At 45.3% G+C, this 17,608-nt stretch overlaps 1 protein-coding gene across 2 annotated transcripts in view; it reads right to left on the reverse strand.

Annotated features, from left to right (window-relative positions):
* Positions 1–10,705: 10,705 nt before the first annotated feature.
* pcdh11 (protocadherin 11) overlaps positions 10,706–17,608 on the reverse strand; it is a gene marked incomplete at both ends in the record, with an annotated part of 150,398 nt that continues 143,495 nt past the window's right edge. For both annotated transcript variants that reach the window (XM_083651436.1, XM_083651435.1), the window contains one exon: positions 10,706–11,163. In XM_083651436.1, the coding sequence (XP_083507562.1) occupies positions 10,706–11,163 (458 nt within the window). The remainder of the gene's footprint in view (positions 11,164–17,608) is intronic.

The raw sequence follows: 17,608 nt of genomic DNA on the forward strand, positions 1-17,608 counted from the left end.
ACTGTATGTGGCTATTTAAAAGGCCTCACCATATGGTTAACATCACGATTAATATGGTTGTCGTGCTGTTCGAGCCATTGGGCGACTGCTCATGCCTCTCGCTGATAGGTGCATCATCAGCCCGCAAGATGGCCATCCAATCAAGAAAGGTCACCAGCTTTCTTTTCCCCCTGCCAATTATTTTGAAAGCCAATCCACCTTATTTTTGAATGCCCCACTGTAAAATAATGATGGGTGCAAGTTCCGGTCTAGAAAGTGACTGATTGTTGCAGCTGGCGCATTTCCTCGTTAAAACTCCAACACTGGAAAAAAGTTTTTTGTCACAATAAATAACACTTGTTTGACGACTTATTTGAGGGAATGTGATAATTTTATCTATCACATCCGCTATTTCTGTCGCTCTTGAACAACTCTGGATATTTATTATCGACGAGATGTTTGTCAAGCTGGACGTGATTTGCTCCGTTAGCCTGCAGCTGTCGTTTACAGACGGCCTATGTTGTGTCTGTGTCAGCATCGTAACGGTGGGAGGGGGCTGGGAGGATGACACCGGAAGAAGCACCCATATTTCACGTAAGGCATCATGGCAGCTAGAAATAAGGTGGATAGGATTTATCAGTGTGATGTCGCAATATCGGTGGTGCTGCATCGGTGCGACAGGATTTTTCATGTTATTTAACTAAAGTAATACCCCTTTTTAAGCTCTTGTGATCAGAAATACACAAGACATTTCTGGCTGTCTACCCAAAACAAGACGTTCCTGATGTCGTTGCTGTTGATATAGTGTATATCCGACCATAACCTAGGATAAATATATTCTAGCCTCTTCAAGGACCTGTTAGCAAACTAATATATTTTACCAAAATCTTTAGAAATGCTTAAACGTTCCCTTTTGCCCACTGTCTTATACAAATTAACCATAGCTTTTTGTTTTTATTTTAATATTGTTTATTATAATAGTATGTCAGCACACACACACACACACACACACACACACACACACACACACACACACACACACACACACACATTTACTTTCATACCTGGAAGCTGACCAGTGTACAACCACAGCCTGATCTGCTGGCCACTGAGCAGCTCCACTGGAGCGGTTGGGGTTAAGGGCCTTGCTCAAGGGCACCTCAGCTTAGAGTAGGAGTTTAGGTATTTATACTGCACAGAGATGTGGAGGACAAGTCCAAAAGTCCCAGGAGTAATCTGTGCTGACTGTCCCTAAAGGTTGGACAGACGAGGCAGAAACTCTTTCAGAAAGTCTTCAGGACCTCTGGCCCCCCTGCCTGTGCAGAAAGGCCTGCAGAAAGATTTAAAGCAGGAGGGAATAGTCGCTCTTAGTGGGTTTGAAAGTGCAACACGACTACTGTATGGAAGAGCAACCTGCTGCCTGGAGGCCTTTGCCACTGTTTCTTCTCTTTCTCTCTCTCTTTCTACCCCCCCCCCCCCCCCCCCCCGCAGATGTCTTCTGTTTCCCATCTCCCCTCCTTCCTTTTTATGACATTATCTATTATGTCTAAAAATATATATATATATAATGTGCTCCTGCTGTTTAGCCATTTCCTCCTGAGAAACAGATCTAACCCCAGATAAATAAAGGTTAAATAGAAAATAACAAGACACATTATGCTGCTACAATATTTGTGGGTGAGCGGTTTTCTGTGTTTCAGTGGTGTTAGCCATGCATGCTACAATATCTACATTGGTTTAATTGGGGTTTAATTCCTGTTTAATGGGGAGGGCCTGACAGTGGGAGGGTTTTGTTTGACAGTCAATAGAGTAGTGTGCTGTATCGAGGTGTCAGCAAGCACAGCAGGGGGAATATTGGTTCTTAAGCCACACTGCATGAGGCAGGCTCTCTGCTCTCTCCGAAAGCAACTTGTATCATTTGTTTTATATTTGTTTCTGCTGCAGCAACATTCCTCTGTGCTGCATGGCCAATTTTCATTTTGTCTCTCAAGCTTATCACAGCCATCTGATTTTCTTGCACTCAGAAAAAAAATCATAAATAAAACGCTACAGTTTTATCCGCCGACCTCATTTTCATCATGGCCCAAGCTAAAGAAGTGAAATCTTTGAGTGGAATTTTCTATATGTACACTCGGCCATCCCTCGGATGTCGCTGGCATGTCTCCGAAGCAATTTTCTCAACTATGAATAATTCACCAGATATTATAACAAAGGTCATCTTATAGTAATTAGTATCCTGCTGTTGACTAAACAGCCTCAAGGTACCTGGTGGCCAGTTTAATTACAATTTGAAATGAGTGCACTGTTTGACAATCTCGATATGTTCTCCTGACGGTCCAACAGATGACACCTTGAGAACTAAGTAGGCTTATAATAAGTACCAAGTTGGCTTGTTAGCGGATAGGCGGGGGGAAAAAACACACCTGTGTGCTGTTAAGATCACAAAGTCCTTGTAAGTTTCTTTTCAAATATGCCGTAATTATTACTGGGAAATGCAGATTGGTGCAGCTGAATATGCATGTGTTTTGACAGTGCGGATATCCTCAGTGCTGTCACTGTCTCATTATTAGCCAATTAGCATAGGAAGCTAACGGGGCAGGTCACAGGCAGAGCGCGCGAGGAGATCGGGGACTGAACATATGCTGAAGATGCAGCGCGATGACACAGTCCACTAAGTTACGAGGTACATGACACGACTCTTTGTGTTGCCCAACTTAGGAGTCGTGGCGGCGGGAGACGCTGTCATGTCCTATTGTCACCAACATCAACCTCTGCACCATACGCTCGAGGTTCCCTCTGAGGGCGTGTATGTATTCATAAGAGAACAGCAGATAAAGCATTAAGCCAACAGGGCCTCAGGTACGATACTTAGCCCAGGGGGATCAGCGGGCTGCTGCACACTTTGCCTTTGAGCCATCAAAGATCTCACAGGTGGATGACATGATGATGGGTGGATGGATGGATGGATGGATGGAGACAGATGCACAGAAAGATAGGCCGACACACAGTAGAAGTTTATCTCTCGCAATGACCACAAGAAAAGACTTGGGTGTCTCCCAGTGCACAAAGTGATACTGCAATTTATCTTTGTGGGTTGTTTACTGTATGAGCACACTGACTGAGCATAAGCGGCCACAGGCACAGGTAGGGGAGACAGCCTGAGGAGAGGCTGAGAGAGCATGACGCAGAGTGACTCTAAAGTAAATCAAAGTTGTCACTCCAGGCCTCACAGTGAACAGAGACAGCACATGGATGAATAGATGCTCTTTTCTTCTCCCAGCTTGAGATTATATTTACTTCTTGCACCTACACAACCAGGGGCAAGAAGTAAGCCTCGTTCTGATTTACTGGAGAGAGAAAAAAACTGAAAAGAGAACCACATATACCACATTATTCTCCTAATTCATATATAATCAAGTACCTTTTTCTCTTTAAATATTGGCACCTCTCCCCCCTTTTTTCTCTCCATTTAGACGGACGGGGCGAAAACCTTAGATCATTTGGTTCATGCTGCTGACTTCCAGTCCCCGAGCCCCGCACACAACCAAATGTGAATTATTGTCACTGTGCACAGTGCAATAACACCTCTAAAACTAGACTCTTTTTAGTCACCGACACACAGGGGAAAAAGTTCACTATTAATATAGTGTGATTACTTGCGCATCTACCCATGCGGTAGGCTATATTTGGTACAGTACAGTGTCCCTGTGGATTGCTGTCTGTAGGCAAAATGTTAAGACAACTTAAGCAGAGGATCAGTGAACATAAAATTTCAATCCGCAGAAATGATCGGGATTATCCCGTTGAAGTTCATTTTAATGACTTTAACCATGATATTTCTACATTTTGTTTCACTGGTATAGAAAAAGCTTGCCTGTCCAAGAGATGGGGTAACTAATTATGATCTTCTGCTTAAGCATTATAAGCAATGTGAAGCCTTTTAGATACACGCATCACCAATAGGCTTTTAATATTTCTGTATACGTTTGTTAGCATTTATTGATAATATGATTGACTGACTCAGATTGCTATTGAGCGAACAAATTGGGATTTCAAGATGTATTATAATCTGTATCTGATTTAGGGCAAATGATGATAAGCCTATATTGCCACTAATGAAATGTTTGTGATGATTGATCACTCTGAACCCTGCCTTTATTATATAAGATAAAGATATTTATTCCATTTGCCAGCATATGAAGGGAAAAAAGTATTTAACCAAAATGGTGTATGTATTGTATAGGTGTACGCATCTACTCCACCGATGCACCTGTCATGAGACTATTCAGGTGTGCAAGAGACCTTTGTTGCCCCTAGAACCAAAAAGGCAAAAATTCCATATTGATTTTGCTCCTGAAATGTATAGTCTACTTCCTAGACTTTATGGTCTGTGCTGATATGATAATGGCAGGCTGGTCTAATGAGTAGAGGAGTGACCTTGTGACGGGAAGCTCATCGATTCAAATTCTTGGACCAAATAAAGAGAGTGGGAATTGATTGAGCGTGCTCTGCCCTCCCTCCACAACAGCCGTCAAAGTGCCCTTGAGCAAGACCCCTAAAGGTGCCACGTGTAACATTTGGACATTATCAAACCGTTACCACAAGGGTGCCATCGAGTCGGATTTCACAGGAATCTTACTCCCCCCCCCCCCCCCCCATTTTCTCCCCAATTGTACTTGGCCAATTCCCCCTACTGTCGTGGTCGTTGCTCCACCCCCTCTGCCGATCTGGGGAGAGTTGTAGACTATAGCACATGCTTCCTCTGATACATGTGCAGTCGCCAGACATAGCGCATGGGAGGTTCATGCTATTCGCCTCCCCCCGAACAACCAGAGGAGGCACTAGTGCAGCGACCAGGACACACCCTTAATCTAGCTTCCCACCCGCAGACACGCCAATTGTGCCTGTATGGAGGCCCGACCAAGCTGGAGGTAACACAGGGGTTCGAACCTGCGACCCTCATGTTGGTAGGCAGGGAATTTAGCACTGCCCAGTTTTACCTTCATGTCAGCTTACCTGGTTTAGCTGTTTTCAGCTCTTCTTCCTGCTATTGAAAAGCAACAAGTCCTCTCCATTTCTAGAAACACTAGCGCTAACAATAAATGAGATAGAAGCTGCCAATCATCTCCACCGTGGTATCATTTGTTTACAGTAGCCTAATTATAACCAATATATCACACTTAATTTGACAGTGATACATCAATGTTTCAAACTGCTAGGCACCTTTACCCTGTGTCAGCTGCCTCAGAGGCACGCTACTGTGCAGATATGCTCCCTCCTCTTGAACCTGCTCTGTGTTAATATGACATGTTCCTTACCTTGTTAAATAAGGGCTAGAGGGTTTTTTCTTATACTGTATATATCTATAGTAAATATATATGTTACAGGTTGAATTGTTTCCCCTGAGGGCCTTCATATCCAGAAATGATGGTGAAATGTCACATCCAATTGGATGGGTCATACATCATTAGCTTGTAACTGCTGTAATTGGAATATTGTGACAGTGCATGCTCTTACATCTATCACGGATATGACAATGCTCTCAGGAAAGCCTCATCAGACAACAGTGTAAAAGGAAGGCCAAGCCGTCGGATCCTTTGAGGACTCAATATTTAATGGCTCAAGTAAAATTCAATGACAAGAAAAATCATTTCACCATATGGAAGGTCATTTTTTTCATAGATGGGATATCTTACAAAGGCATGACAACACAGACTGTATAGCTTTAATTGACCAATACAGCATCGCTGGCAAGCATCGAAGCTTTCTCTCAAAGCAAACTCCACCTACACTCACTGATGACTAATTTACAAGCATAATACTTATTATTTTATAGCATATTTTCGATATAGTTTTTGTACAAGATACATGTGTGTACATAAAATATTCTGGCAAGGTGCATGCCAGTATACGTACTGTACATACATGTGCACGCACACACACACCACGCGCGCGCGCGCACACACCGCGCGCGCACACACACACACACACACACACACACACACACCTATAAACATACATTCAGACAGTCCCTCATCAATATTACAGTATGCATATGCAACCATTTATATTACAACAGAGATTGTCGTCTCATTTCGTATTTGTTTTTCCTTTACAGAAATTCCAGCGATTAGCCCGTTCCTCTTTATGTGTCGTTCCAGTTGGCCGCCATAGTCTGTAGTTCTTAGGGGTACTGCTATATACAGTTCTAAATCTGTTTCACCTGACAGTATAGCATATCTATGTGCACGTATAGGCATATGCGATACACACACTTCACAAAGTTTGAATGTGTACACCGTGTTAACATTTGTTTTGTTCCAGATAGGACAGACAAACAGAGTAGAGCAGCAAACATCGATACTGATACTGATTCCGATGATGGATGCGTGATGCGTCAAAACAGCTTTGGAAGTCCAAACAGTTCATGCAAATGATGGCACAGGCTGACTTGGCGAACATGACACACTTTTTCAATTGAAAATCACTGTGGGAAAGGAAAAAGAAGACATCCAGCCTTGAGTGCACTATCTCTACTATTTCTACTGTCAGGGGGATGAGTGCACTATCTATCTCTACTATTTCTACTGTCAGGGGGATGAGTGCACTATCTATCTCTACTATTTCTACTGTCAGGGGGAGCGGGGCGGTAGAAAAGTATGAAGACGACGACGGGAGTGGAATCATGCGAAGCCTTTGACCGCTCCTGTCACTGTGTGCCAAGCTTGCTTTGTGAAATGTGGAAACCTTTGGCACAGAGCGACTTACTAACAATACCCCCCCTCTCCCCCCAGGTATGTGGTCATATAAAATGGGACTGCAGGAGACAAAAACCCTCTCTTACGTGAGCATCCAAAGCAACATCTCATATCTATGATTCCACCAAGGAGTTTATGCCGCCCGAAATTGATCTAGGTGCCAAAACATTATTTTAGATAGAAATGATGTAGGTGCACAAGGTTAGAACACAGTGAGGGTTACCGCTAAATAATATTGTACATGTGTGAGTGGATAAATGATTTCAAACTCTAAACTGATTTCTTATAATTAGGTGACACTGTGTCACCTCATCCTTTCTCTCTCTCAGAGATATAACAAAGGGTGTTTTATTTGTATAGATAATGCCTATACTGTCAGTGATACTGTGAGTTAGATAATGCCTATACTGTTAGTGATACTGTCAGTTAGATAATGCCTATACTGTTAGTGATACTGTCAGTTCACACTTCACAAGTGCCGCCTGCTTCATTTGCATTTGTCAGGTAAAATCCCAACTTTGGCATAATGACGTATGCTCTCTTTGATACAGTATGTGTTCCTTTTGATTAAATATGTATTGTTTATAGCATTTATGTGATACAAGTCTGTCTTGTAACAAGAAAACGATGAGGAACAATTAGAGATATTAGTAAATATGCTGAGGTTGGATTCCCTAGTGCGGGCATTTTCATCAGCTGATGTTTATGTGGGGGTTTATTTAAGGGGGGTGAGGATTTATTCAAGGTGTTTGTTTTGAATTAAATTCATTTTCCAAATTGAGGTGGAATTGAATTGCCCCCTTCCTTGTCCTTGACCTGCTGTTCCTTTGACTGCCATCATTTCACGGAGTCGCAGATAAATCCTCTTTATAATGATCCGAGTCCTGACCCTAAGTATCGCAGGGAATAGGTGTGGCAGCTAAGAGCATGCAAACACAATTTGCCGCGCACCTCCCCTTGAGAAAGCCATGTCGCAGTATAGATTTCAGCCTGTTCCCAATTTGCAAGATGGTAGGAGAAAATGAATCGCATGAATCATATACCTGATGATCAAGATGGTAGGAGAAAATGAATCGCATGAATCATATACCTGATGATCTAGAAACCTAGCTTAGAAAATGGGATATGGATATCAGTAAAGTCACATAGTGCTGTAGCAATAGGGTATACAGCAGCCAATCAGGTACAGAACCTAGTTAAAGTAGTTGTCATCAGCAGCAGATTCTGCACTGACGCAGCGATGCAAACAGTGTATGATGAGCCCATGATGAGGGGTGGCCCGCAGAGACCTCTACAGAAGCATCATCAATAGGTTCATATCAATAGGTCTATCAGTTATAGGCAGAGGGCCTGTAGAAGCCAATCATCTAATAACAGCCATTAATGTAATAACTGCCAATAACGCAATAATGTTTCAATGCTTAATGTAATAAAGGCCACCGATGTAATAACTTACCAATAATGTCCATTAATAACATTTCTGAACCAACCAAAATCACTGTAATAACTTTTTTGCCATAATGTAATAATTATTACATTATTAGCTGGGTTAAAAAACAATGAAAATTGAATAACTACAGCCGATAATGTAATAATATATTTATATCACTTTATGTCAGTTTTATTTATTGGCTATAAAGTGTCACACTTCCAGGACTTATCTCCGGCGCTGCCTTTGAAGAACAAATTCCTCCTCAAAGAACAAAGTCTGAGCACACATTTGCAAACACAGACAATTACTGTTATGGTGTATAATATGAAATGTATACCTCTTTGAGTACCACAAGCAAATAAATAAAGGGTAAGTGTCATCAGTATAACACTTTATATAGTAGCCAATAAATAAAACTTGCATAAAGTGATATTAGTATATTATTACATTATTGGCAGCAGTTAATATATAGTATGTTAATAATAACATTACATTATGGTTAAAAAAAAAAAGTGATTACATTATTGGTTCAGAAATGTTATGACATTATTGGTAAGTTTATTACATTACTGGCTTTTATTACATTAAGAATTGAAAAATGTGTAGGTTGGCATGGATGCACGATATTGGATTTTTTGCAGATACCGATATGCTAATATTTTCCAACTCTTTTGGCCGATTGCCGACGTGGATACCGATATATGCAGAGATGTTTTGACCGCCTAATTTCAGAGAACATCAAGTCTCTCTTGTAGTGGAATTAACACATTATGATGCCTGATCACAGCATCGGCCTACTCTTATCGTGATGGCCCACTGACGCAGGCATAAATACAAGGCTTTGCAAAAACTACATATTCACTTGGCAAAATAAGAAAACAACTTCAGCAATAGGTTATGTAAAACATGCCTTATTTTTATTCGTGTAACACTTTCTTTAAAACAACCGCAGAAATATTATGTTTTTGATATTTTTTGATATTTCATTTTAAAGCCTTTATCGGCCGATAGCGGTGTTGTGCCAATATCATCGTATACGTCCCTGGTTATTGGCAGTTATTACATGATTGACTTCTACAGGACCCTATAGACATTCCATTGTGCCAGCGTCTAACACATCGTGGAATAGAGGAGACTGTGGAGCCACACTGAGCAGCTTGAAGATGCACAATAGTAATGAATCCAGAGCACATTAGACTTAATGATATGATGGGAGGAGAGGGAGCGTATCAAAGTGCTATTTTGAGGCTGGTGTCGACACCTTTTCACCGCGCCGGAACAATGAGAACATGTTTCCCGGCCGGCGCCGAGAACCATTCCAGACCCCATAACCACAACGAGGGTCGCTACCGAGATCACACATCAGAGTAATTAGACCGTTGCGAGAATCTCGTAATTGGCTCCGTAGCACTTATTGTGGGGAATGTTTGTGAGCAGATGAATGAATGTGAGAAATGGAGAGAGGAAAAGGGGGGGGGGGGGGGGGCTCGGTGGGAGGAAAACAAAGGGGTTAGTTTCCAAAGCGCATCTGTCTGCGCCTTTCAAGGCTAAGCTAATGAGATAATGCTAGGAATGAACACGTTCTTAATAGAGGCGGTGGAGACGGAGCAACCCCAACCGCCATATGGAAAACATCTCACACGTGTGTGTATACTGTATGCGTGTGTGTGTGTGTTGTGTTGTGTGTGTGTGTGCGTGCGTGCGTGAGCTTCCATGCACGTGCTTGTGTATGTCTTTCCCTATTATATTTTGCGTATGGGTGCATGGTGAAAACATAGAATGCAGTAGATTACCGCTGCTACCGTTGGCCTAGTTATGCGTTGCCTAGATTTTTCTTTTTTTTTATCTTTCTGCAGTCCCCCTGACCAAAATAGCCTTCTGAAACGCGTTCAGGCAAGACAAGAGAGACCTTCTCCACCACCAAAAGGAGTTTGAGCTGCATGTTATACAAAGCAATACTTCACCAGGAACTTGAACATAAACACAATCCACCCGGAGCTCACGATTAACACTTAGGCCCATTTAGCTCACTCAACAAAATATACGCTATTTGCTTCGGCGCGAGGGTGTTCCTTTTAGGGACGCAGTTCTGGTCCAATGAGCTTAAAGCGCACAATGCTCTCTCTCATCGTTAAGCAAACATCGCCCAACTGAACGCAATGACATTTCTCCTGTTTGTTTGTTTGTTTGTTTTTTATTTATTTAAATTTTTTTCTCTGTGATGGAACTACTTTGGTATAGAACTACCTTTTACTGTATATATTACACATGGGTCTGCTATGTCCAGACTCTTCCCTTCAAAATCGTTCGCTTTTCCGACGGATCCCACGTGTGTTTGTCTGAACGCCACCATCGCGATCGAAACCACCGTCGGACGCTCTCTTTTGCAGAAAATCACGGAGCTGGTGGTCGTTTGTCAAATGAGGCATACCTCCACACATACGCATACACACCGATCAGAAGGTCACTGATGCAAAAGTCATCTATGGATGGAGTGGCGCGTATGTCAGACCGAGATAGATCTGTCTCTTCCCTCTTACAGCTGGTGCTCGTGTAAGAAGGAGCCGCTACCCACGCCGGTCGGCGTCTGCTGCCCGGGCGAGGAGAAGCTGGCCAGGGGGATGACCTTGATGAGGTCCTCTTTCTTACTACTGCAGCGTCTGTCCAGCGTGTTGTAGAACTGCGGCCGGGCTGCCCCCTTGTCCAGGTCCTCTTTTTTGGGCACGGACCTGCCCAGGGTGTGACGGCCATCCATGACCCCCATGCTGCCCATGCTACCTTTGGCTCCCCGGGCCCAGCTCTGCGTGAAGGGGAAGGAGGCCAGGGTCCCGGTGGAGACTGTGGTCGCGGTGGAGGTGGGGGTGGAGGTGGGAGCCTGGAACTGGGCCAGCGCCGGGGGCATCCAGCAGCTGTCGGAGTGGCCCAGGATCAGGCACTCCTGGGTGCAGGTCTCGGAGGCCTCGGCCAAGGCTTTCTGCAGGTTCACCTCGATGGCTGGTGAGAAGGAGAGAGAGAAGGACAGAGAGAGAAGGAGTTGGTTAATTCAACCGGGCTGCTACAAGAGTGCTCCGAACACAGAGAGCAAAATCATGAATCACTAAGTAAATAGAATAAAGTTGTCGTCTTATCAGCGGTTGACCCACAAAATGTCAGCCTTTTAGCTAAATGAAAGTCAGTGATAAATGTTTCATTTCATCTTGTAATGAGAAAAACACCAGCAGAGCATTTCATTTCCACTGGTATTCCCGGGACTCTGTCTGTTTACCTACAATATGTAGTGAATTCCCTGTAGCTTAATTAGTTAGGGAAAAAAATGTCTCTCTGTTTGTGTCTCAGACTGGCTTTGCTATATTAAATATTTAATGAACATCTTAAAGCATTGTTTATTTTAATCACTGTCACCGTGGCACACCTTACACTCCTTTGAACTTTCTGATTCCAAAATAAATCTGGTCAAATAAGAAAGCTCACGCGATGAGCACTGGAAGAAAAATCACACCGTATACCAGCCAGTCTCCACGAGGAGATCTCCTCAGTGAGCATATTTACCATATTCAGGTATAATGAATATAGTTAATTGTGACTGGATTTGATTTGCATGCGAGGGAGAGGGGGGGGGGTACAGTGAGAGAGCAGGCGAGCGGCCAAGGCTAAGCACTCTGACTATCTTATCTCATTATGCCGGCACGGACATCACATGTGGAATGAGTCTGGGACGAGGCCTCAGCATTGAGCCCCAGCAATAAAGCCTGTCAAGCCAGATAATTAGAATGTAAAACAGTATGCACCAAGGTAACCAGGAGCCTGCAGTGTTACAGTATGAACCAAGGTAACCAGGAGCCTGCAGTGTTACAGTATGAACCAAGGTAACCAGGAGCCTGCAGTGTTACAGTATGCACCAAGGTAACCAGGAGCCTGCAGTGTTACAGTATGAACCAAGGCAACCAGGAGGCTGCAGTGTTACAGTATGAACCAAGGTAACCAGGAGTCTGCAGTGTTACAGTATGCACCAAGGTAACCAGGAGCCTGCAGTGTTACAGTATGAACCAAGGTAACCAGGAGCCTGCAGTGTTACAGTATGCACCAAGGTAACCAGGAGCCTGCAGTGTTACAGTATGAACCAAGGCAACCAGGAGGCTGCAGTGTTACAGTATGAACCAAGGTAACCAGGAGCCTGCAGTGTTACAGTATGCACCAAGACAACCAGGAGCCTGCAGTGTTACAGTATGCACCAAGGTAACCAGGAGCCTGCAGTGTTACAGTATGAACCAAGGTAACCAGGAGGCTGCAGTGTTACAGTATGAACCAAGGTAACCAGGAGCCTGCAGTGTTACAGTATGCACCAAGACAACCAGGAGCCTGCAGTGTTACAGTATGCACCAAGGTAACCAGGAGCCTGCAGTGTTACAGTATGAACCAAGACAACCAGGAGCCTGCAGTGTTACAGTATGAAGTGAACCAAGGTAACCAGGAGCCTGCAGTGTTACAGTATGAACCAAGGTAACCAGGAGCCTGCAGTGTTACAGTATGAACCAAGGTAACCAGGAGCCTGCAGTGTTACAGTATGAACCAAGGTAACCAGGAGCCTGCAGTGTTACAGTATGAACCAAGACAACCAGGAGCCTGCAGTGTTACAGTATGAACCAAGACAACCAGGAGCCTGCAGTGTTACAGTATGCACCAAGACAACCAGGAGCCTGCAGTGTTACAGTATGCACCAAGGTAACCAGGAGCCTGCAGTGTTACAGTATGAACCAAGGTAACCAGGAGCCTGCAGTGTTACAGTATGAACCAAGACAACCAGGAGCCTGCAGTGTTACAGTATGCACCAAGGTAACCAGGAGCCTGCAGTGTTACAGTATGAACCAAGACAACCAGGAGCCTGCAGTGTTACAGTATGAACCAAGACAACCAGGAGCCTGCAGTGTTACAGTATGAACCAAGACAACCAGGAGTCTGCAGTGTTACAGTATGCACCAAGGTAACTAGGAGCCTGCAGTGTTACAGTATGAACCAAGGTAACCAGGAGCCTGCAGTGTTACAGTATGCACCAAGACAACCAGGAGCCTGCAGTGTTACAGTATGCACCAAGGTAACCAGGAGCCTGCAGTGTTACAGTATGAACCAAGACAACGAGGAGCCTGCAGTGTTACAGTATGAACCAAGACAACCAGGAGTCTGCAGTGTTACAGTATGCACCAAGGTAACTAGGAGCCTGCAGTGTTACAGTATGAACCAAGGTAACCAGGAGCCTGCAGTGTTACAGTATGCACCAAGACAACCAGGAGCCTGCAGTGTTACAGTATGAACCAAGACAACCAGGAGTCTGCAGTGTTACAGTATGCACCAAGGTAACTAGGAGCCTGCATTGTTACAGCATGAACCAAGGTAACCAGGAGCCTGCAGTGTTACAGTATGCACCAAGACAACCAGGGGCCTGCAGTGTTACAGTATGCACCAAGGTAACCAGGAGCCTGCAGTGTTACAGTATGAACCAAGGCAACCAGGAGCCTGCAGTGTTACAGTATGCACCAAGGTAACCAGGAGTCTGCAGTGTTACAGTATGCATCAAGGTAACCAGGAGCCTGCAGTGTTACAGTATGCACCAAGGTAACCAGGAGCCTGCAGTGTTACAGTATGAACCAAGGCAACCAGGAGTCTGCAGTGTTACAGTATGCACCAAGGTAACCAGGAGCCTGCAGTGTTACAGTATGAACCAAGGTAACCAGGAGTCTGCAGTGTTACAGTATGCACCAAGACAACCAGGAGCCTGCAGTGTTACAGTATGCACCAAGACAACCAGGAGCCTGCAGTGTTACAGTATGCACCAAGGTAACCAGGAGCCTGCAGTGTTACAGTATGCACCAAGACAACCAGGAGCCTGCAGTGTTACAGTATGCACCAAGGTAACCAGGAGCCTGCAGTGTTACAGTATGCACCAAGACAACCAGGAGCCTGCAGTGTTACAGTATGCACCAAGACAACCAGGAGCCTGCAGTGTTACAGTATGCACCAAGGTAACCAGGAGCCTGCAGTGTTACAGTATGAACCAAGGTAACCAGGAGCCTGCAGTGTTACAGTATGAACCAAGGTAACCAGGAGTCTGCAGTGTTACAGTATGCACCAAGACAACCAGGAGCCTGCAGTGTTACAGTATGCACCAAGACAACCAGGAGCCTGCAGTGTTACAGTATGCACCAAGGTAACTAGGAGCCTGCAGTGTTACAGTATGCACCAAGGCAACCAGGAGTCTGCAGTGTTACAGTATGCATCAAGGTAACCAGGAGCCTGCAGTGTTACAGTATGCACGAAGGTAACCAGGAGCCTGCAGTGTTACAGTATGAACCAAGGCAACCAGGAGTCTGCAGTGTTACAGTATGCACCAAGGTAACCAGGAGCCTGCAGTGTTACAGTATGAACCAAGACAACCAGGAGCCTGCAGTGTTACAGTATGAACCAAGGTAACCAGGAGCCTGCAGTGTTACAGTATGAACCAAGATAACCAGGAGCCTGCAGTGTTACAGTATGAACCAAGGTAACCAGGAGCCTGCGGTGTTACAGTATGCACCAAGACAACCAGGAGCCTGCAGTGTTACAGTATGCACCAAGACAACCAGGAGCCTGCAGTGTTACAGTATGCACCAAGACAACCAGGAGTCTGCAGTGTTACAGTATGAACCAAGATAACCAGGAGCCTGCAATGTTACAGTATGCACCAAGGTAACCAGGAGCCTGCAGTGTTACAGTATGAACCAAGACAACCAGGAGCCTGCAGTGTTACAGTATGTTTCCTAGGGCTAGGCCATGCAAAGAAAAGAAAGGTCCTCGTTCTGACATCACATCACTCCTCTAGGCTTCAGCTTCAAGCTGTCACAGAGAAATAATTTAGTATATTTGCATAAGTAAGAATGCTATCAATAATTAAATGGTACTAGGCCCTAGTAGTACAGTGGAACATCTATTTCCCCTAACGCACACGAAAAGTTCTGCATGCTCTGTTTAATTCTATTACCCAGACGTCGGCGAATCTCAAACAATTCATCTTGCCACCTTGTTTATTGTTTTATGGCATTCCACAAAATAAAAATTAATATTCTGGCACCAACTGGTCTTACACTGGTCTTAAGCTAAGTTGGTCGTAACTTTACGACCTAACAGCTACGCCGGTTGCACCAAGACGACTTAAGCCTTATTTTCACTAAGACCAGGCGTAACTCCTACCCCTCGTAGGAGGAGGCGTAGCAGAGATCTCCGCGGAGACCTTTTTGACCGTCATCGTCGTAACACCGCCAGTTCGCCGTCTTTGAAAGCACGACGTTAGATTATAACTAACTAGTTGTGTGGCTTAGCCTTCCCAAATGTTGCCGTTACTTTTTTAGAATGTAATACATAGAATTGGGAACGTTACATTCAATTTCATTCAGACTCCCTGACACTAATCGCCGCCGCCATTTTCCCCCGGGGCTTCCACAGGAGGAGGGGGGTGGGAGGAGGGAGGGTGTAGTGACGCACATACAGTAGTGGGTGACGGCGCGAGGCACATGTGGGCCAATCAGAGGGCATTCCCCGACAATTCACATGAACGCGCATTGCTACGACCAGCGTAGTTAAGACCAGAGTAAGCCGTGTTGGTGCAACAGGCGTAAATCCATGGTCTTAACTAAGACCGACGTAGGAGTTACGACCAGGCATAGTTAAGACCAGTTGGTGCAACCGGCCCCTGATTACTGTATGTCAGTGATGTCAGTCCGCTCCCCCCCCCCCCCCCCCCACACACACACACACACATTGAACCCCACCCCCCACAACTAGATCGTGGCATAGCAGTCAGATGCACTTACTTTTGTGTTTTTCTCTGCGTGTTTAATGATGAGAGTGGTGGCTGAAAATGAGCGGCCTGGTATAAATTGGGAGATATATTTGGAGGGCCCACGTGGCGTCAAATCTGTCCTCTCCATATTGAACTGGAGCCTTGGAGCAGGAGTGTATCAATCCCCTGGGTGGTAAATATGTCACCTTTCAGAGGGTCACTAACTTCATTAAGGCAAAAATGGATGCTGCTCACTCATTCTCTGAGCTGGCACAATAGGGCCGAGCCAAGTCCTGGCCGCTCCCCGGCTCAATCTTTTCCCCCAAGTGTTCTCTGCTGTTGTTGAAGCCTTTTGCAGAGTATTGCCTTTTTTGATGGGATAACGCTATTAGCATAGACTTCTTATTCCGCGGAGCATGCACGCAGACAGACAAATATAAGAGGGCCCCGACAGAAGCACACGCGCAAGCGCACATTTGCCGGAGTGCTTCTCCCCTTCCTCCACTGTAGTAACCGATCACATATACGAGGTGAAGCTGTGCTGTAATGTACGACACGTCACAAATGAGAGATAACTCCGCGGCTCCATGCATTGTGAACTCGCTATGTCAACAGTCGGTTTCGCACGTCCATCTCTGACATTCAACTCCTCCAAAGAAGAAATAGGGCTCTGTGCTAGTTTCTATTCCCCTGGGGTAGTTTGTATAGGCGTGAGTAGACTAAGGCGTGAGTGATGTGGCTGTGGTAGTTTGTATAGGCGTGAGTGATGTGGCTGTGGTAGTAGTTTGTATAGGCGTGAGTGATGTGGCTGGGGTAGTTTGTACAGGCGTGAGTGATGTGGCTGGGGTAGTTTGTATAGGCGTGAGTGATGTGGCTGGGGTAGTTTGTATAGGCGTGAGTGATGTGGCTGTGGTAGTAGTTTGTATAGGCGTGAGTGATGTGGCTGGGGTAGTTTGTACAGGCGTGAGTGATGTGGCTGGGGTAGTTTGTATAGGCGTGAGTGATGTGGCTGGGGTAGTTTGTATAGGCGTGAGTGATGTGGCTGGGGTAGTTTGTATAGGCTGCAGCAGCGGCTTTGGGAGGGCGGGAGTGTGGGGTGAGTGATGTGGCTGGGGTAGTTTGTATAGGCTGCAGCAGTGGCTTTGGGAGGGCGGGAGTGTGAGGTGAGTGATGTGGCTGGGGTAGTTTGTATAGGCGTGAGTGATGTGGGTGTGGTAGTTTGTATAGGCGTGAGTGATGTGTATAGGCTGCAGCAGTGGCTTTGGGAGGGTGGGAGTGTGAGGTGAGTGATGTGGCTGGGGTAGTTTGTATAGGCTGCGGCAGCAGGGTTTGGGAGGGTGGGAGTGTGGGGTGAGTGATGTGGCTGGGGTAGTTTGTATAGGCTGCGGCAGCAGGGTTTGGGAGGGTGGGAGTGTGGGGTGAGTGATGTGGCTGACAGTTGTGGCTGGCTTTCGTCAGTCAGAGGTAAGCCGCCGCTGCCTTTTGTATTCAGGGGGAAACTGTACCCCGCGGAGCTTACGGGAGGGATCACACATCACTGGTGCCGTGGATCCCCTGGTGCCGCAAACGAACGCTCCCTTCCACGTTCCCTTCAAGGAAATTTGAATGGCAGACAAGCAGGGATAATAG

This window comes from Poromitra crassiceps, assembly GCF_964638095.1.
Source record: "Poromitra crassiceps genome assembly, chromosome: 15".
Taxonomy (NCBI): domain Eukaryota; kingdom Metazoa; phylum Chordata; class Actinopteri; order Beryciformes; family Melamphaidae; genus Poromitra; species Poromitra crassiceps.